This window comes from Centruroides vittatus, unplaced genomic scaffold (genome assembly GCF_030686945.1).
Source record: "Centruroides vittatus isolate TY-2023 unplaced genomic scaffold, ASM3068694v2 contig_885, whole genome shotgun sequence".
Lineage (NCBI taxonomy): Eukaryota > Metazoa > Arthropoda > Arachnida > Scorpiones > Buthidae > Centruroides > Centruroides vittatus.
In genome coordinates, this window is record NW_027122577.1 from 1,055,110 (window position 1) to 1,077,581 (window position 22,472).

The following is a 22,472-nucleotide window of genomic DNA, read 5'->3' on the forward strand; positions in this document are numbered from 1 at the left end:
GCCAAGTATTCTATCCATAAAGCACTCTTTTGGTTATTCTTAACCTTTCTGCAGTGGGATAGTCAGGTGTGGTGCTATCCCTTAGTAGTGGAGAATATACCTGGGAAATTTTTTAAGTATTTTTTCACGCAATTTCTCTCATTACTGTTTCGGAAAAAGACTTTGTAAACAGTTATGTCTAGTAAAGAAAAGTCTTTTTTTATTGTTACATAATTCTTTTTTTATGTGAATTTTTTTTTTTTTGCAGTAGTTTTTGGCGATACCCCAAAAGAATTTAGCAGATATATACGTCCCTCTCCACTGCCACACAATCGCCCTTGACGTATATATACATTCCTCACTGCTGAGTGGTTAAGATAAAAGAACAAATTAATGATATATTGACATTATGTTTAAAATATAAATACACAGCATATTTATAGTTTCAAAAGGATATTAATAAATTTTAAGTAATTTTAAAATGAAATAAAAAACTTAAATTAATTTTGACAATATTAACATAACAATCATGCAGAAACCAAACAACTATGTAAAGATGCAAAATGTATTATTGATTTATAATTAATCCGGTTTGTCTCATTATATAAAATGATCTATCTAATAGGTCTAATTATTTTAAGAAAATAGTTATAATCTGAAAAATTTTAATATTTTTAAGATAAAAAAAAAATACATTTCAAATATAATAATTAAATATTATTTATAATTATATATAAAGTTAAGTAGCTATGGTAATTATAATTTAACAGTTTATAAAGTTTATATTATAATACATAATTACATAATTTATTATTGATTTGATGTTAGCAGGAAAAATACTGAATATATGGAGTGTTGTTTTTGGAAAAGAGATAAAAAGTAAGTTATCAATCTAGATGATCCAAAAGTGAGGAGGGTAAGTTAAAATGTGTGCAGTCTGTGATTGAAATAGATGGAGCAATAAAGATGTAAACAATAGAACTGATGCAGGATTAAGGAAGAAATCTTATTTAATAAAGTGGATACATTGTATTTTGAAGACAAATTCTATTAGGATGTTATGAAATCAGAATATTTTATAGCTCTAGAAGCTGAGCAACTGAGGATTGATCAAAATTACACTAAGTTATACATACTAAAGATGAGAATATTGAAGTTGGCAGGATGGAAGAGTATGGAACAACATTATTAGGAAAAGTATAGAATGTTGCCAGTTAAGGAGATGATAGAATTAAAAGAAAAATTATTTTAACAGCAAAACTACTCACATGTAACACAAATAAAGGGGTTCAGGAAAGCTTTTTACTTGGTAAAATATTTTTTGGAATGGTTTGTTCAATCTTAAAACCAATTAAATGTCATAGTAGGAACAGTGTTCTAAAACCTCTCAAATTTAAAAGATTTTCAAATTTGATGATAAAATACTAAAATCAAGGCATCAAGGCAAACAAGTCTGACAAAGAAAGACAACTTTTACAGCATCACATTGATCTGAGCCCTCTTATGGTGCAGATGTACATTGGAAATTTATTCATAAATATAAATCAAAAACTGGACAAACCAAATCAGCTGCCCATAAGCATATATTACCCAACAACTAAAACATTAAAAAAAAAAAACAAAATAGACTGATCAGAATATATCTCTTTGGCATTCTTTCTATTTATCTTTTGCTGGGATGATTTCATCAGTTATATTGAGGATTCTAAATCAGTAGCCTCTTCTTGTTCAGTAAAGGCCATCTGTTGTGGCTATGGTTAATTTCTCTGCAATTCTGAGAGGGGGTATCTGGAGTCCTGCAAAATAATCCCTATATCAGCCCAGTGTGATACTGCCAATTTATCAGTGAGCAGCTCCCTGACCAAAGATGTAACTTTGGTCAAGAAGCTGCTCACTGATAAATTGAAGTCTTTAGGCAGGTGTCTGCAAGAAAGTTGTCTATGAAGAGGGTACAGGAGAGGACTCAAAGAAAAATAAGTTTAAAAACTATCAGAAGATATGATGGATTACCATGTGAGGATGTGATGAGAGTCAAAGAATAGTGGAGAAGGATTCATAAAGCTAATTCTAGATAGGTGGGATAAAAGCTAGAAATAAGTATATTTATAAAAACAAGTATCTAATAAAGAATATAAATATCTTAATAATAAAATGTAATAAAAATATAATTTGGAAAAGAAAATATATTTTAAATAAGTATAGAAATAAACATGAAATACATTCTAACAATAAACTACAAATTTTTCTGACTGAAGACAGTTTAATTTTTTATTAAATTAAAACTCAAATATCAGCTATGAATTATTGAAAGAAACATTCTGTTTGTGGGATCCAAGAGACAAACTTAGTTTGCTACTATAAAATTTCTGTTTCTAAATGGTGGAAAAACAAAGGCTCTGGAAATAATAGAGTTTATAATGAAGTAATCAGCCTTCTAAATCTAGCAAATTTATTATTATTGATTAGTGTTTCCAGAATTTTTTTAAAGCTATATTTAGATTATCAACAGAATAGAATACAACAACAAATAAATTACAAATATGATTGAACATCATTTAAATAGATTCAAATTTTTACAATGACCAGTTCTGACTGTATAATGTTAAAAGTTTTAAGTAATATATTTCATAAAATATTTCATTATCATTGTTTTACTAATACAAATATAAGTTGATCTTTTTGAGGAAGGAGTTTTATAGGAACTCTTATCTAGAACTCTTTGCTGTTAATAGAAATATCCTATCAAAACTCCTTCTTATTTTAGATAGAATTTTGTAGAAAATATCAAAATTAAATTTGTTAATCAGTAATTTCAATGTATATTTTATGGATCATTTAAGATTTTAAATAATCCAAAGAATACAAACATTTTTTTTTAGAATTTAAAATTACATAATTTCATCATTTATAGCAGGGGTTCTCAAAGTGGGTGTTACCGCCTCCTGTGGGCGGTGAGTAAATCTAGGGGGGCGCTGGAAGCAGTGTATGAACGGTGACCAAAGGCAAAAGTTGGGGTCACTGATGGGTTAGGGGGCGTTGGGTATAACTTCATGGAACAAAGGGGGCAGTGGATCGAAAAAGTTTGAGAACCAATGGTGTTGTCATTTTTATAAAACTTTTAAGATAACTAAATATTTAAATTTAAATCTTTATAATAAAGAAAATTTTGAATTTTTAATATTAGAGTGCTGAAACAAACATCACAAAATCCAACAAATTTGTAAAGCCAAACAACCACCAGATTACATGCAGCTACTTTTCCATAATTTTAATTAATTAATTATAATTGTGAAAAAGTAGCCTAATATAATCTGGTGTTTGTTTGGCTTTATTATAGTGCTGTTTATACAGTATTTTTATATAAGTTATTGATCTAAGTTAACAGTTTGAAGGTGGAGACAGTCTTTTTATTAAAAACATTTTCAGAGATAATTTTTGGCTTCTAGAAATGAGTTCATGCTTAATCTATTGTTATTGAAATTAATAATTTGTTATACTAATTATAATTTAAATTTTATCATCATTCATTAAATGAAATTGTAACTTTTTTATAATGAAATTTATAAGTTATTTTTGATTTCAGGCTAGTATTCAAAGGCAGCTACAGTTAATAGACAATGATACAACTCTAGATCCTTTAGAAAAAGCTAGAAGAAAACAAAGTGTTTGTTTATCTTATGGACTAAGCCCTGGATTATTAACAACAGGACAGTCAATAAAACAAAGCATGTCATCTTTAGCAAATTTATTTTATCCTGTTGCAGATACAGTGGAATCTGTTGTAGGTAAGTTTTATAAGTTTTTTAAATTTTTGCATTTCTTCTGGCATAAAATTTTATATTCATGTTTTAGTTGTAATTAGAAAAAAACAAACATACTTTTCTTCAAATATGTAAAGTTGTTCAGTAAATCTCTGAATTCATCTCATTATATTGTTTAATCTGTGTATTGGAAGATAAGGCCCTTTGTGTGTGTGTGTGTAATCTGTAATCTTAAGTTCATCATTATGTAAATATATTAGATATATATCTTATGTGTACTGTACAAATTATGTCTTAATAAGAAAAATATAAGTACAGTAGAGTCGTTAATCCGAATCAATTGGGGACTGGGGTTGTTTGGATTAGTGATTTGGTTGGATAACCGATTATATACAAAAAAATATATTAACCTGTTCGATGTTCAAATTTTTCTCTGTTGCGTGTTGCTTCGTGTTGAATTTTCATCGATTTTAAGCCTAAGGAAAATTTTTATAATAATAATCGAGGCTATCGTATCGTTAAAAATTATTTCTTTATTTTGTACAAACAAAATTAATATATTGAAGAATATAAAAACATGAAAATTGTACTTTAGAAGTACAGTAGAGTGTCGATAAGTGGAACGTCGGTAAGTGGAATGGCCGGAAAGTGGAACGATTTTCAGTCGGACTTGTCGTGCTGAATCGAATGTTTTTGATACTAAATTTACTTCTAAAGTATAATTTTCATGTTTTTTATATTCTTTAATATATTTATTTTGTTTGTACAAAATACAGAAATAATTTTTAACGATACGATAGCCTAGATGATTATTATAAAAATTTTCGTTAGGCTTAAAATCGACAAAAATTCAACATGAAGCGACACGCAACGGAGAAAAATTCAACAGGAAGCGATACGCAATGGAGAAAAATTTGAACATCGGACAGGTTAATGTATTTTTTCGTACAAAGTCGGAAACTGGAATAAATCATTAACTGGAAGGACCCCAGTCCCCAATTGGTTCCACTTATCGACGCTCTACTGTAATTCTAGTATCAAAAACGTTCGATTCAGCACGACACAGTCTGACTGAAAATCATTTGGATAACTGGGGTTCGGGTTAATGATTCTCTACTGTACTGTGAAAAAAAATTTTCAGCAGTAAACTTAATTGGAGAAAAATTGATTTTTATAGAAATAATGTTCAATATTAAGATGAGATTGATATTGTATGTTTAATGATATAATTTTAAGCATGTATACAATAGTTATCTATTTGTAATGCCTTTAATATTATATAGTTATTTTTAATTAGTAATGTGAGTAGGTTTTTACAAAACACTAAAGAGTTTGCATGGGTCAGATAGCTAGGAATTTAAATGAATTATGTGGACAGTGTATGAGAATCAAACAAAATAAAATGATGGTTACATCATATAGGGGGCTATGAACTATCCAATTATGTGTATGCCAGTCATATTTTTAATTGTTTATCCAAACTTGGTAATCAGGCTCTGTTAACATAGTTAACAGAGCCTGATTACCAAGCTAGGGTAATAATGTTACCCTAGGATCCAAAATGGCAACCGGGGAAATTTTTCCCTACTTCGGAGACTGCGACGAGGAAATAATTTTCCCCTGCATTCAAGATGGCCGCCATATTGAATTTCTCTGCAGACTCCGCGAAATTTTTAACCGAAATAAACAATAAAAAACAACAAAGAGGAGTTTTTTACTCACTTTTCGATTGTTCGATATTCTGAGTATGATCTCCTGTTTGGGGGTCGACAGAATTTTTCGAATGGTTGACTGTTCTATGTTCGACCGCTACTCCTTCTATGTCGTCAATGTGCATATATCCTTTCCATTAGTCCGTTATTATCGTACTGCCGGAATTCACGTATTTACAAACGATCCAATTCACAGTGTTTTCTGATCTGTCGTTCACCTGACATATGAAGCATTTCTTATCTTTATCGCAATGAATGCAAACGGACTCGGTCGGCTGTATGCTTAATTTTACAGCAAAATTCGATGCGTTATCGATACGGGGAGGCAAACCAAGCTCCGAAAAGTCGTCTTCCATTTACTTGTAGAAATCACGGGAAGTGCATCTCGACCAAAATTCGTCGTTGCAACTCAAATCGGCAAAACTAGTCATTATTGAACAATTGGCATAAAACTTAACGCGGGGAGGTAAGGAGAGGATAAAAACACGGTCTTTCCTTAATTTCTGATTACTTGGTTCTCTAACTTTTAGGATTAAATTGTAAAAACAGAAAGAAAAATACTTACTAATACTGGAGGAATTAATAACAATACATATTCACAGATAGCAATTTGTGTGCAAATGAAATATCGTTACGAAAAAAAAAAACACAGCAATTAATCCAATACATATTTCGTCGCAACACAGCAGTAAACGATTCCAACAGGAAACTAGTCGATTTGCATAAAATTGCCCAGAAATGAACAGAATTCACGTCGCAGATCATGCATTTGCATATTCGTTCGTAACACCCCTACGAATTTCCCGCTGATTTTACTCTCGCACAACGTCACGAAAAGGCTCCCTCTACCGTCGTAAATTTACACAATACCGTCTCTGTTTCGAGGTTACAGAATACTCGTCAACGTCGAACGCAGGGTAGAAACCGAATGGGGAAAAAATCCCCACGTCGTCGATGTCTCGACTCTAGGGAAAAATTTTTTCCCCGTCGCAGTCTCCGAAGTAGGGAAAAATTTCCCCAGCCGCCATTTTGGATCCTAAGGTAACATTAACCGTAATCAGAGACATAGGTAAAAAAAAATTTTCTTGGAAAGAGGGGATAATTCATATATATTTCTGCTGATAATTCAAGGATTCAGTCAAATGAGATGCAGATTAACTATCTACAAAAAAGGGGTTTGAAGGAAAGATCTTTTGAAAAATTTAATCAAATGGAGAGAAAATAAAAGGAATGTATTCATGCCTCCAGACAAGAAAGAGAGTAGTCTCTGTCCTTGCAGCATCAGGGCTCCACTTGCCAGTAGGCAAATAATTTTTGCAAATAAAACTATTTGCATGAATAACAGAATCATGCATACATTTGTCAAATCATAAAAGGACCACCTATGGTTTTTCATCAGATTTGAAGTGATGTTTTCTGGTGGCAATTCAAATGCCTGCGTAATAGTAGGCTGTGTGTTCATGATACTGCCTGATTTTTCATAAGCTGTGCATTATTCTCTCATTGATAAGGTGCACATTAAGACACTATATATGAGTGGGCTGGAATTTTAGCAAGATTGAAAAAATTGTAAACGTATAAATTCCCACTGTCGTCCATCTGTCTTTCCTTAATCTCGAGAATGGAGTTAGATGGATGAAAGACAAGACCAGATATGGAAGCCTTAGGGGCAGGAGTTTGTTTATAGGTAATTGGGGCATGGAAACTAATTATTCTCTGCCCTCTTTAAGTTTTGAATTGCTTAATTAAATTGTAAAAAGAAATTGTTTTAATAAATTGTTATCTTCAATTTTATTACAACATTAATTTTGATTTCAGTATTATTCAGAAAAGCTTTAATAACTTACAGTATATATGTCTGCAAATAGTTTATTATTAAAAAAACATTAATAAAGAATGAATAAAGATTTTCCATCAGTTTTGAAATCTTTGTTGTAGTAGATGCATTTTTTGAGTATAAAAATATTTTAACTTACTTGTTAAAACTAAATATTAAAGAAAAAGTTTGCTGGAAACAATGCAGCATGGTTATGGAACACTCAAAAGATCCCACTGTGCATCTGTAATTTTCTTTAATAGCATTTCTTTATTTCACATGAATGTTTCAATTAATAAATTCGGCAAGATTACAAAATTAAGTCCAATCTAACTTGCTAAATTTAAAATATCCTAATGTAATTTGAAAAGTAATAAATTAATATATTTTATCAGTAAGTTCTGTTGTTTTGATATAACGGATTTTTGGAACAATGGATGATTTTTAGTACCTTCATTAAAACGAGATTCTACTGTATTTGGGTGTTTCCAGGAATTTGTAGAATTCGTTGATGCATTTGTTACATCCAGAATATGTACAATTGAAGAATTGCATAAAGAGAGGCAGCAGTCTGATACAGTTGAGGAGGAGCCACCTAGAAAACATTCTGGCCTGAGCTGGTCCAAGAGTAGTGCAGAAATTTAGCAAGGCCATTGAGTCTGTCTAAATTGTGAAGACCTTTCTGACAAGTTTCAGCATAAACAGACTATATATGATATTGCTAAAACCAAATAGTCATATTCAATAGGCAGAAAAGTGGCATCAGAACAAACTAAGATGAACAAGATTTTTTAACAAACCACGAAGGCAATTGAAATGCTAATGAGCATATGTAATTTCTCTCTTTTTGTGCTTTCAGCATGTACAGTTTCTGTCAGCTTTGTCATACACACATAGGGGGTATAATATAAAATTGGTTAAACCCCTGGTTAAATCTGAGTCTATGGGTTTAGATAAAAGAATAACATGTTGGCTTACAATCAAACAAACCTCTTTAATAATAATGCAATAATTAACAAGCAGGAAATACATAAGGTATTAACCCTCACAAACCACGACTCTCGTGTTACAAAAGAATATACCTTCACGCTCCTTCCATCCAAATTTCATTGATACACAATCCGCAGGATCACGCATAACAAGGTAAGACTACAAAATTAACAAAAGAAGGATCAAACATGAACCCAGGTTACTCACGGTACCTTTCCCATGGCTGGAAACGGAGATATGAGCCATTAATCATCTCACATGAAAAATAATGTATCTGGGCAATCCTCCCGTTGATTCTTCTCTTTTTTATTATAGTCCTTTCCGAAAATTAAAAGTTTGTCACCTCGATGGAAACAGATTGTGTTTCTTTCTGAGGGTAGTCTCGTGAACCTAGTCCTTATTCTTTGTCCTGGATGGTCTCTCTTACCACTCGTTAACACGTGTCCTGAAACCCTTTTCACAGGGTTTCAGAGGCAAAAACAAAAGAAAAAGGCTTTTTTCACACAGCATTTTGCTATTTATATCTCCCAAGGCTGGATGTCAGTTCTCTACACGTGATTTACCATTCAGCAATCCTGTGGCTTCTCCCACCAACCCAAGGAGAAGGTGATACAGAACAAAGGAAGGGCTGCATATAACAAAATAAAAAAGAATGCCCAATACAAAAAAAAGGAAATAAAAAAAAACCCGATACATAGATATATCTATATATACATTCATGATTAATCAAAACAAATATTAAGTAGCAGAGCACTACAAAATCTTGTAACTTATGTCTTTCTATAAAATAAAGAAAAGAATAGAGATCTCGAGAGATTGAATAATTTCAAACAGAGGTATTTCTTATCTATAGGAGGTAAATTGGAGGCTAAATTGCCATCTTAACTGATATCAAGCTCCCTCACATTTGCTAAATCATCTGACAGAAACAAAAGAGATTATCTTCCTTGATAACAATGTGAGATACAACATGGCAACAGCTACAGCATTCCATATCACCAAATTTCAGTTGGGAGCATCTTAATTACCCTCTTATAGTCCAGATCTTGCATCCATCAACTTCCATTTCTTCCCCATTTTAAAGAAGACACTAGGAAGACAGTATTTCACCTGCAAAAAAGAAGTTGAAGCTGTTTCAAACTTTGTTATGTAGGGCACAGACTTTCATGAGAGAGGTGTCTTTAACATGCTAAAGCAATGCATCAATATGATGGACACTACATCAAGAAATAAATTGAGGATGCCTCTTCCTATCTGTAATATAATACTTGGTTTCTGAATAAACCCTCCTGTTAATATCAGACCCAGGAAACATATTTTGGACTACCTGTTATAATGAGTTATCATAAACATATTGTTTAGTAAATATAAAATGTAATAAGAAAAATTATTGAAATTTTATTAATTATAAGATAATGTATAAACTAGTTCTTAAAATTGTTTAATACCAAAACTTGGATATTTTTAGGTAATGCATTAGATGACCTTAATCTTGATGAAATCAATGTCGAAGCATCATTAGATAGAGATTTAGAAAATGAAACAAATAGCATCAATAATACATCTAGTTCAGGTAAATATTTTTAATATTTTAAAATATATTTCTTTTTTGATATGATTATACAAAGGATTGTTTCAGCTTATGGAAACCTTATTAATAATAGTTAGTTATTCAGGAAAATTTTTTTCTCCTCCACATGCTCTATTTGCTTCTCCTTGTTCCTGGCTATTGCCTGACATCAAATTTTTCACTGAAAAAGGGTTCTCAGAGAATTTTGGTTTAGTTTCTCTCATTCATCATTGCAAGCTTTCCATGATCATCTAATGTGACCTTTCAACCAATTTTTCACAGTTTGCCATAGCAGAAACATGCAATGACCATATATAGCCATTACTGAAATTTTCCTTGCATTCACAGGACCTAAGTTGAAAAGTGTTTCTGATCCATTGGCTCTTAGTATATTATTAAATTTTATTTATGTCAGACAGGTACAGTACACTTACACTTTGTTGAGAGTTATGACAAACTTTCATCTCTCACTCAGGTACTTCTCATATAGTTTTCTACAGTTGGTCATTTCACTTAGCAGATAATCCTTTATCATTTTACTTTCGGCAGATGATAATCAGCACATACATAATGAAAAGGTAAAAGTTTTTAAGTCATTTCCATAAGGCTGAAACATCTCTCTATATGTAATCATATCAGTTTATATTAAAAGCTATATATTTTGTTATAATCATTTCTAAGAAATTATCAAAAAATAAATAAATACAGTCAGACTCTTGTACAACCTCTTTTTATCTGGGAAACATGAAGAATTTGTTAAATGGAAAATGTGCCAGTAGCAAATAAAAAACATGTATGTATTTCAACATTTTAGAGAAAAGTTGTTGCAAAGGACATTGTAGTATGGAAGTCCAACTGTATTTTATACAGTGTTGTGTATTTATAAATTATAAAATTAAATATAAATAAATTTATTTACATACAGTGTGCTGCTCAAAAGTACCCAATTTGATTTGGTTGTAAAAAATTAACAGTTAAAAATATAAGTTCACCAAAGTTTTTATATGAGAGAAAAACTCACCAAATTTTATTGAAAAAATCTCATCTCTCTGTGTTCACCAGCAGTCACAGTGATAACATCAAGGCAGTAGGCAATTTTTTGCTTTGTATGCTGCAGCATATCCTATCTCACAGTGGCAATGGCTGCAGTGATATGCTCCTGAAAATCCTGAAGTTAACCATATCTTTCACATAGCCCCACTTTGAAAGAAATCTAAACGGGTCAGATCAGGAGATCTTGGCAGCCACACTATTGGGCATACCAGACCATGACTTGTGCTTTCTCCTTTGGCGAAACTATGACTAGATTAACCAGATGCCATTTGTTGCTTTTATTTATCTTAAACTATTCATTTTTTATGGCAAATGAAAATCATAAACTTTTGAGCAGAACACCCTGTATTATGATTCATGTGTATATTATTCAGCTAATAAAGCTATTGAATTGTAAATTAAATTTATGATTTTACAATAGGTTTATTAGGAGCTTCAGCCCCAATGAATATTCCTCAAAGTGATAACAGAGTATTAAGTAATCTTTCACCTCCTGTTTCTTCACCTTTACCACATATGTTACACTTAGGACCATCTTCACTTACATTACCATCTGTTGGAAATAATCCTGAACACTCTATGGATAAGGTAACTTTATAAAATTTTCAGTGTAATAGTATAATTATGAAAATGCTGTTATTTATTTTTGTTGAAATAAAAGAAATATTAATATTTAAAAATTATTAATTATTTTTTGCATTGGACAGAGTCCAATTCAGTATTTTGTTGTTGATTTAATTACAAAAAAAAAATTGACCTAATTTTCTCTTAGGAACTTCAATAATTAAAATGTAATATTTTAATTAATTAGTTAATTTTGAAATGAACAAGTTCTGTTTCATGTTTTTATATGTTAATTATTTTTTTAAACATTGTTACAGAAATTAAGTCCTATTTTAATTAGCTAGATAAAATATAGAAAAATTTTTCCCAAAGTTTGTGAAAAAATTTTTTAATTTACATTTTTGTGCAATTGAAAGGAATATTCTGCAAAACAGAATGCTAAATGAATTACTGCTAAATTAAAATAGATAAATATATTTGTTTATAAGTAAAATAGATAAAAATTTATTTATATACAATAAAAATAATGCAGTTTGTTCATGCAGACCAATTACTCTGAGGCATGATTTATCTTACTGGTGTATTTGTGTAAAAATATTTAATAATGGAATTTGAATATTTACTTATTCCCTAGTTAATAAAAAAAACTTTTAAATGTTTACAAAGTTAAAATTTGCAAAATTATTATAAAATTATTCTTTCTTTTATAAATTATAAGGATTACAATTCCAGAATAGATATTTAATCCACAGACACTTCTCAATTTACAAATAAGATCCATTCTTAGAAATAAAACAATAAAACGTAGCAAAATTAAAGTACTTACAGTATACAGTAGTGTACTTTAATTTTATTGTGAATAAGCCTTTACTTATTGATAGTTTCATTATTTGGTTTATAGTCCACATTTTATACATAAGTTGCTTCAGATACAGATGAAGAATAGATAGAGAAGGTTAATGAAATAGTTGATCTTGCCACCTTTTTAAAAGATTGCAAAGTCAGTTATTTATTTATTTATTTATTATCAAAAGTCTTATACCAACATGCTAGACAGTTATCGTGTACAGTTGAAGAATCTGTTGGGTATGTTTACTATGATGATCATTACAGAAAATGTTTGTAAATCACATGATTCATGAAATGCTTGTATGCACAGGTATCCCTAGCTTAACATATAATTTGATTAACATGCAAAATTAATTGCAACAATCCTTTTATGCACACCACAGAAGTTTTAATTAATTAATCTGGTTTTAACAGCTGTCTTTACTTAAAGTAGCTATGCTTTTCTCAGTAAATAAGGTGTGAAATTTAACACCTTTGTTTTCAGTTTTTTTTTTTGTTTTTTTTTTGTTTTATGTTTTTGATATCCAAAGGTATCAAGGACATATAAAGAAAACAAATAAGGGACATATACGAGAAAGGACTAAAAAATATATACATACACAGTGATTGGGCGACAATTTGAAAAAAATTGTAGATTTATAAATTCCCTCCATCATCCAGCTGTGTCTTTGAGAACAGAGTTAGATAGATGAAAGACAAGACCAGATATGAAACCTTAGGGGCTGGAGCCCCAATTAATGAGCTTCCAATGCAAACCAGAAGTCATGTTATTTCCATTCAAAACTTTTTTCCTAAAAATCAGTTAATAAATGATTGGCATGACTCTATTGTTAAAGGAAAAGTATGATGTAGAGGGACAAGCCACTAATAATTTGAGGTGGAGAGCATATATTTTAAATTTTAAAATTTAAGTAAATTAAAAATATGATTAGAAATTGCAGGAATTTTGTGTGAACTCATCATCCGTCAGTTAGTACTACCAGAATCCTGACGTCTTACTTTGGTTTATGCTAGGTGTCAAGGATATCCTCATGTTATGGTAGAGGAAACTGGATCTACAACTCTGTCTACGCAAGCTCAATAATGACCTATGTGGTTTTTTTTCTAAAACTTAAACAAGAAAGTGCTGCATTAGTCCATTTCTTTGACATATCCATTATTTTTGAGGATGGTAGAATTTATGGCATCATCTATCATAAACCAGTTTTAATCATTTACATACTAACCAGTTTTAATCCTCTACAACTTAGTCAACCCACCTTACATCCAACTCTCAGCACTTACAATCATTCATACAAAAAGCATTCACACATTGCATGGGCATTACAGATGCCATAAGCAAGCTCAAGTACAGTACATTGAAAATGTTTCCAAGTGACATGGCTTTAAGATCATGGTGATACAACACTTACTTTCCACCAAGGTTTATGTATCAGCAAGGTTCATACATTTACAACCTGAGAATAGAATGAGGCTTACATTAAACTATTATCTGGTGTTAAGAAAAATACACAAGGCAAACCAAATACAACATAAACCTGGTGTATAAATGCCGCCATGCAATTTTTAGAATTCTAAGAAACAATAAGGACAATTATTCCAATGCCACTAGAGTTTATTCTATTGTGTTAAAAGATATTCAGTAATTGTGGCCAGTTTTACATTCGTAACTTGTCTACAACACATGCATGTTCTTATGCAAAGCAAAGTGACTTTTCATTGCTTGCAGTGCTAAAAGTTTTAGTGGCAAGTTTTGGTACTAGGTTTTTTTTTTTGTAAAAGTCTCACGAGCTTTAAAATGTTACCATACCAGATCTGGTTACATTTAGATTGCTATCTCTCTCTAGACCATGGTTAATAGAGTTACTTTAATTACTATCATTTGTGTATATATATATATTGGATTGTTCAGTCTGTCTTTTGGATATTTTATATTTTTTGAGCCAATCTATCATAAGCAGGACAGTATAGAGCATTGTGTTGATAAGGATATGGACAATCAAAATGTTTTCACAACATAATTAATATACAGTGGAACCTCACTTAACGAGCATAATTCATTCCAGAATTTTACTCATAATGTGAAACATTCATTAAGCGAAAGAATTTTTCACATATAAATTAATGTAAAATATGATAATGCATTCCATGCTAAAAAAAATACTCAAATATTTTATATATAATGTTTGTTCAAAGAAAATTATACAGTATACATTGTTAAGGAGCGTGAATCATCATCATCTTTTCTTCTAGCATGGAATGAACCAACCTGGAATGCGAATTCAATTTGCAGGGAAAAAAAATCAAAATACAGTAATTTCTAGCATTTAATTATAGCCTTTACATAGTCCAAGAATTGGGCATATTGTTTGGCTTGTTTATTATATAATGGGCTATGGTTGTTTATGTTTATGTAATATGTCTGAACACAAGTTGGAAAAATGTATGATCACAAGCACCACTAAGATGCTAGTGGAACAAGTGCTAAACACAGACTGATGGAGCATGTGCACAATCTGGGACTTCCCCTCTCCTCATCACTCGTTATGCGAAACATTGTAAGAGAGTCATTTTTTTACAATTTGTTTTGCTCATTATGCAAATTACACATTATGAGAGGTGCTCATTAAGCAAGGTTCCACTGTATAGTTTCCTAGGATTTCTAAATTAATTTGGAATACATGGTTATGTCTAAAATAATCAATTAATGAGGTCAAATCATTGGATTTCTATCAGATTAATACAGCAAGAAGTGATATGTCTCTCTAAAGCCTGGCTTTTATTGCTTTTTGACTAAGAACAATGCTTCATGAATAGCATTTGACAGAGTAGTAAGTGATTTTTGACTGAAATCTTGCCTGATATCTGCACTATATACTAGTCTTGATATTTTGTCCAATTGTTTCATGGTATATTAGCTTTTGCAGGATTTTTTATTATCCACATCAGCTGTAATGATTTCATGGTGTCTTTCCTGACAATTTTTATTCTATTCTGTTTTCATTTACAAATTATACAAATTGCATATTTCATTTTCATTTGCAAATAATTAGCAATTAATTAATGATATTTAGATTTATATAATCATGGAGTCACAAACCAAGTTTTTTGATCAAAGTATCTTACAGTCTTAAGTCAATAAGCATCTATTTTATAAATATGACCATAATTATTTATTGAATCTTACTTGTGGTTCTTAAATGAAATGTGAGATGGAGTAATTTCAATGTCATCTGAAATTATTTGATTTTAATTGATAGGATAGTATGTATTTTAATTGTTTTAGATGATAAATTTTTTAAAAATTATTGCATATAATATTAACTTTAATCACTATATATAAATTTTTTAATTATTTAATTACAGTAATTTTAAAAAAGTTGTTTGAATTAACATTTTTCATATATTTATCAATTAGTTTCTAAGTCTGAATTAGAAGTATTAAAACATATTTAAGATTATAAAATTTCATGTAATTAAAGTAATATTTTCTATAAAAATTGGTGGTGCAAAAAATGTAAAGACTTTTACATTGAATGCTATTTTTTTTTTTTTATTAAAAACAATATTTGCTAAATTTATTATTTCAATAAATTTAAAATATTTAGTGACATAAAATAATTTTAAAATGCTTTTATTTACATTTTATTTTTTAAAAGTAAATCCTACCTATTTTTGTCATTTAATTAGTGTTTTATTTTGTTTTCATTAGGCTGCTGCTGCATTTTATGGTCATTCTAGTTCATTTAATGCCAAGTATTCAGGTAGTCATTTTCCATCTAGTATGTATGATTATTCAGGAACTCAAAATATGTCACCAGGAAGTCGAATAGGAAGTCAATCGTCATCATTAGTATCAAATATGACATTTAATTCTTTTAATTCTACATCAAATTTATCAGAAATTCAAAGGTTAAGAGAAGAATTAGCATCAAATAGGGCAAAACTTGTTGCATGGGAAGAAGGAATGTCCCAAATTAGAACTGTAAGCTATTTATTTATTTTGTAATAGATGCCTATTATGATGACAAATTCTTCTTATTTTAAAATTAAAATACAGTTATTATTTATTACAAATAATAATATACGTTAAATTTTATAGTACTCATAGTTAATTTCTATAGACTGCTCCTTTGTTATATTTTATGTTGATATAAATTTATATGCTCTACTATTATTTATTAATATTATAACACTTTAGTAATTAATCTAATTGCATTTTGTTATTTATAATTTGAGCCGACTTTTAATCATTTTTCTATTTGATTGCAATAGTTTTTTTTATTTTTGTTTTAGCATTAAAAGTGAGATAATAAAATAATAAATGAAACAGTTTGATTTTTCTTCATAAATATTAGTATAGGCAGAAAGCATATTTTATCATTTTACATAAAATATGAACAACAAAATAAATTTTATAAATACATTTCTTTAAAAATATTTTAATCGAGTATTGATTCTGAAATAAAATATATTAAAATTTTTATTAAAAAAATATATTTTAAATTCTAAAATTTAGAGATTTTAGTTAAAGGGCAAAATATTACTAAATGATGATTAAATACATCTTTTGCTGTAAGTTATTTACAAATTATTTAATATGTTAAGTGATATTATAGATAGCTAAATAAAATAGATTGGATTAAAAATTTTGAAAGTGTTTATTCGTAAATAAATGTAAACTTTTGAGTTTTATTTTAAAAATACTGTCATATTTGAGGTGAAATGTTACATTAATTATGACTAAATAGTAATTATAAATAGTATCTACATCATACGAAATTTGGCATAATAGACACCCAATTCTCATTTATGATAATAATCAATTTTTTTTCCATATCCTTCTACAGTAATAAGTGTTTATAACAAATATGAAATTTTTAATAAAATAATTACAGATAATTAGTAATAAAAAAATTCTGTCAGCATTGAAATCATTTTGCATATAAAGAAAACAAATTTTCATTTAGAAATGAGAACATACAAAAATATTTCGAAATATATGAAGTATGGCTTTATGAATTTAAATTAAACTAATAGATATTTTTGCTGCTACAAATATATTTTTATATGATATAACTTTGAAACAAAAAACTCCGTCTAATTTAGATTAGATAAGCCTTGTATATACATAAAATAATGAAGAAAAGAATAAATTTAATATTTCTGGATCTGGTAGGAACTTTTTTAAGCATCGGTGGCGTAGCGAGGGGGGTGCAAGGGGGTGTATCGTGCACCGGGAGCCACTCGCAGAGGGGGCGCCCAAATGGTCTCCAAGACAAACTATATGTGTTTCTGGAGAGAGGTGCCAATAAAGTGTCTGGCGCCAGTTATGTTCGCTACGCCACTGTCAAGCATTTTACTTACTCAGACATTTTTATACTTTTACAACCAACTTAAAATGAACTGTTTTTAGCTCTTTTTAATTTGCTGTTTTAACTATTTTTTGGTTAAACTTATTTTTACATTTAACTAAAAATAATATTAAAAGGTTTAACATTATAATACACATTATTAAATTATTGTGATATAATGAAATGGAAAATACAACAACAGTGTTTTTATTTCTTTTCAGTCATTTTTTTATTTACAACTTCAATAGTGTTTGGTATTCAATAAATAATCTATGGAAGGAATTAAACCTTCGTAATTCCATTTTGTTACATGCAATGTTTTGAAATATATAAGTTCATAAAATGCAAAGAAACAAAAATAAATTGGAAGTTTATGAATTATTTATAACTTATTCTTAATAGATTCATTTACAGTCAAACCTATCTATAAGGGGCCGTCCATAAATTACGTAAGAGTGATTTTGGCCATTCTAGACCCCCACCCATCCCTGTGTAAGAAACTGTAATATTTTCTTTGATCCCCCCTCCTCTTCCCTATCTTACGTAATATTTACGCATAATTTTATTGAAAGATTTTAACAAAAATAAATTTTTTTTATGAACCCCTAAAAACCTTAGGTCCAAAATATATAATTATTAATTAGTTAATTAATATGTACTACTATTATTTATAAAAGACTATGTGAACAAATTTAAAAATATAAAAATTTAATAAATTCGAGTGAACAATTTATTTTAAGAACTTTACTTTTTAATTATTAACAATCTTTTTATTATTATGATTAATCAACGTCATAATATTCATTTTTATATCAATTTTAATTTTCACAAAAGGACGCAAAAAACTTTGACAGATTGACTAGCTACTGCATGTGTAAACAGAAATGTCATACAAAATAAAACAAGAGAGAATAGAGAGAAACCACATTCTGTTGTGCAAGTTTGCCGACCTGGTGGAGATTGGAGACTTAAAATCCCACTTCTCAGACACCAGTGTAAGTTTGTTGACTTTTAGGGGAGGATCCTTAATCTCTCATCAGGATGATCTAGGGTCATTTGCATGTGGGTGTGGTGGAGGAGACACAGATTACAAGTATCTTACAAAAAAATCGTTTATTTTAACATGAAATGACTTACACTATGCACAAAGTTTCTTTCAACAAATAAATGTTTGAATGTTTGAAGCGTCGAAGATGGTTTTCTCTATAGTTGCTCGATGGTAGGCCCCGGGGCAGTGGCAGGTGAGAAGAATCGTTGGTCGGTATCGGTGACACAGCTCTCTAGATGGGCACAGATATGGAAACTCCGTGCGTTGACACACACGTCTTCTTGCTTCCGAAACTTCTCAGAGAGTCTTCTGTCGTGTCCTTCAAGATCGGCATTATCCATCTCCGTTTTCCCTTTTTGTCCATTCTGAATGGTTCCATGATTGTCCCTAAGCGAAAGATGAGACCCGTTCGGGTCCTGAGAAGGTTTGCTTCAGGGAATTTACCCGACACCATCTGCTAACTCTGGACAGAAGATGTTGATGAGACTTTGAACTTGTGCTCATGTTATTTCATTGTTGTCTAGTCTATGATGTCTTAAAATTTTAATGACCCGATGCGATATTTTCTTTTTTTCATTAACCTTTCCTCTTTTCAAAATTTCTATGTTCTAATTATTTGTATACGAGCACCTTGTCCAAGGTCCATCTCTACTGGAGGACACTTGTTTACATTTCTGCAAAGGACTACACTCACATCCCTCTCTCACGTAGCAGCCTTAAAAATTATATTCATGACAACACTATGCAAAAGTGGAATCAACAATGGTTGAGCAGTAAAACTGGTAGAATAACAAGACTTTATTTTCCTAGTGTTGAATGCAGGTTCTCATCACAACTTAGAGACTTAACATTTTCTATTGCTGAACTACTTACTGAGCATGATAATTTTAGAAGCCACCTGGGGATGTATAACTGGGCAGAAACTGCCTCTTGCCTTTGCTCTACAGAAAACCTAGACACTGTCGACCATATGATCTATCACTGTCCAATTTACAGTTAAGATAGACTTATTCCGAAATTAGAAATCTTTATGCTTGGTTTCAAGTGGCCATATCCCTCGGTGAGCTTGTTCAGAAGCCACTGTTTGATGCTTTTTACAATTATGTTAAAAAAATATGGAAGATAAGACTATTTCTAATTTCTATTTTCTAGTTTTACATTTTAGTTTTCACTACAAACTGAATACTAATTTTATGTTTACTTTGTATCATGTATTTTGGTTTATGTATTCTTAGTGTTATACACCCATAGGAGTGGTGCACTTATTCTAATATAAAAAAAACGAGAGAGAAACCACCATATGACCTTTCTCCCGTGATAAAAAAATGTGTTTGCTAGCGTTATTATTTTATCATGTCAAACCTGATGGCGTTAGTACAAGTGTTCTTAATAGAAACTGCCAAATTGAAGCCAAATTCAAAACTCCATCACTCAACAAGATCAAAAAATAAGAATATTACATAAGAAGAAATCTATTATCCACTACCCCTGAGTGAGAAATCGTAAGAAATCCTTGACCCACCTACTCCAAAATACCTTACGTAATTTATGGACGGCCTCCAATGGAATTCCAAGGGACCGAGCAATTCTTCTGTAATAGACAGGATTTTCTCTACGTACCTACTACACACATCTCTTGATTAACGCGATTAATTAATCTCTTCATGCTATCATATATATCAAAATGCATTAATCAAATAGTGGTATATCGGTATTCGACTGAACAATCACCACCCGCTAGAACAAATTTTTGGTTAATAACAAATATTTTTATTTTAACTTTAATTTTGTTATCAGTAAAACTGTTTTCTATGATAAAAATAAATAACTAATTTAAAAATAAAATGAAACCTTAGAGCTGCCTATTTTCATCAGACAAAATTATACTAGGTCCAGTTCATTTTTTTTTCTTTTTACTTAACACTTTAACTGCCATACGACACGCCAGCGGTCGTACTAATTAGGGCCGTACAGAGCCATCCGACACGCCGGCGGTCGTACTAGTTAAGGCCGTACAGAGCCATCCGACCGCCCGTCGTCGCTATAACCAATGTAGTTTCACTCAAGGTTAAATTATCCTGGCTTCGTAAGACGTTGTTTTACATCCTAGTGGTGGCCTCTCGCGGATGTCTATGAAGTTTGTTTCCGACTGCCAGCCGTCGTATGGCCTCAGAAGTGGTCCGACGGCCGACTGTCGTAGTTTTTTTAATAAAAAGCTATTTTATATCTAATAGTGAATAGTTAAAAGGAAAAAATATCGAAAACTAGTTTAATTATTCTCTTTTGTTACATATAAAGTAATTAATATTAAATATTTCATGGTCTTATAGTCTCCGGTTTCAGGCCATACGATGGCCAGTCATCTGTTGTACCCTGATATATTTTTTTATCTTCACTCTACCGACTGTTATATAATGACCCTTTTATTTATATCATAATAAAATATTAAATATCAAATTTTCTCATTGTGGCCTGAAAAAATGGAAAATATCATATTACAGTTAGCCTGATAAAACGCAAAATATCATATTACAGGTGGCAGTTAACATGTTAATGCATGTGGAATACAATCATCATAATGTTTTACAACCATTTCAAGTGTATGAAGAGTTTCAACAAAATGTATCTATGACCGTCTAAGATTTGTTGCATGAGTTGTTATTTGTGTGTTTTGAACAATTTCAACCTGCACTTTTTCATCATTGACAGTTTTTGGGTGCCTCGTATGTTTTGTATCCTTTAGTTCAAAATTTTCCTAACGAAATTTTCAAAACCACATTTCATGCATTTGAAGTTTAGGAGCATCTATCCTATTCACAGTATGAATATTTTTTACTGTTTGTATAGCATTGTATCCTTTATGAAACTTAAAAAGCGTAATATGCATTTTATCTGCAGACATTTCAACCAGATTTTATTCAAACAAAATGTGATGTAAAAAATTTGAAATGAGCTTGTAAACAAAGGATACAATCTCACATTAGCAATAATTAATCACATAAATATTAAATGACATATCTATTAAGGAAAGACAGCTGTTAAAAATATGCAAAAAAACTTTCCATTAAGCATGGAAGAGAATACCAAATTTGTTATACAGCCTGATTTTCCTTTCTGTTCCTGCATTGGACAGATTCTGCTGTTTGCAGGTTAATTTACACTGATTTTTGCAGAAAATTCAAGTGATCGAAGAAATCTGTTAATGACAAGTTTTTGCCATATACAGGTTCCATTGTAGACAGGTTTGACTGTATTTAAAATTTCAAAAATATATATTATATCACAAATTTACACAATATGTAAAAATAGAAAATTATGCCACAAAATGCCAAATATTTATTCAAATGTTTGGTATTTTATGGAAGGCATGTCCACTATATTCTGCCTGATTCACACTATTGGATTTTTACTTCTGGGGCAAACCATTTACAGTGCAAACATTAACAATGAAAGATAAAGGCATGTTTGTGGAAAAGTCTCATTAAAGAAATTCAAATAATGTTTGAAAAGTGTGAAGGAGCATCATATTGCTGACATAGTCATCCATAATTTGTATCACAAATTATGGATGACTATGTCATCAAGCATGCAGTGCAGTATATCAAGCTATTTGTGACAACACAGTTGGATCTATTAAGGAAAATGTGTTAATTTCTCAATCTTGTGCAGGAGCACATTATACATTTATTTTCAGGTTGTCACATTCATATTCAACTAAGGCATTTAAAGGTTCATTAACCCATATTCTGATATATGTTGATGAACATATCCTGAAA

General features: G+C 30.4%; 2 protein-coding genes across 5 annotated transcripts in view; both read left to right on the forward strand.

Moving 5' to 3' along the window:
- Positions 1–22,472, forward strand: part of LOC136983773 (histone H3.3A) — a 235,384-nt gene that overhangs the window by 167,753 nt on the left and 45,159 nt on the right. The window lies entirely within an intron of this gene.
- Positions 1–22,472, forward strand: part of unk (RING finger protein unk) — a 93,824-nt gene that overhangs the window by 51,253 nt on the left and 20,099 nt on the right. For all 4 annotated transcript variants that reach the window (XM_067280604.1, XM_067280603.1, XM_067280606.1 and 1 more), the window contains 4 exons: positions 3,563–3,764; positions 9,727–9,831; positions 11,303–11,469; positions 16,007–16,279. In XM_067280604.1, coding sequence (XP_067136705.1) covers positions 3,563–3,764; positions 9,727–9,831; positions 11,303–11,469; positions 16,007–16,279 — 747 coding nt within the window. The remainder of the gene's footprint in view (positions 1–3,562; positions 3,765–9,726; positions 9,832–11,302; positions 11,470–16,006; positions 16,280–22,472) is intronic.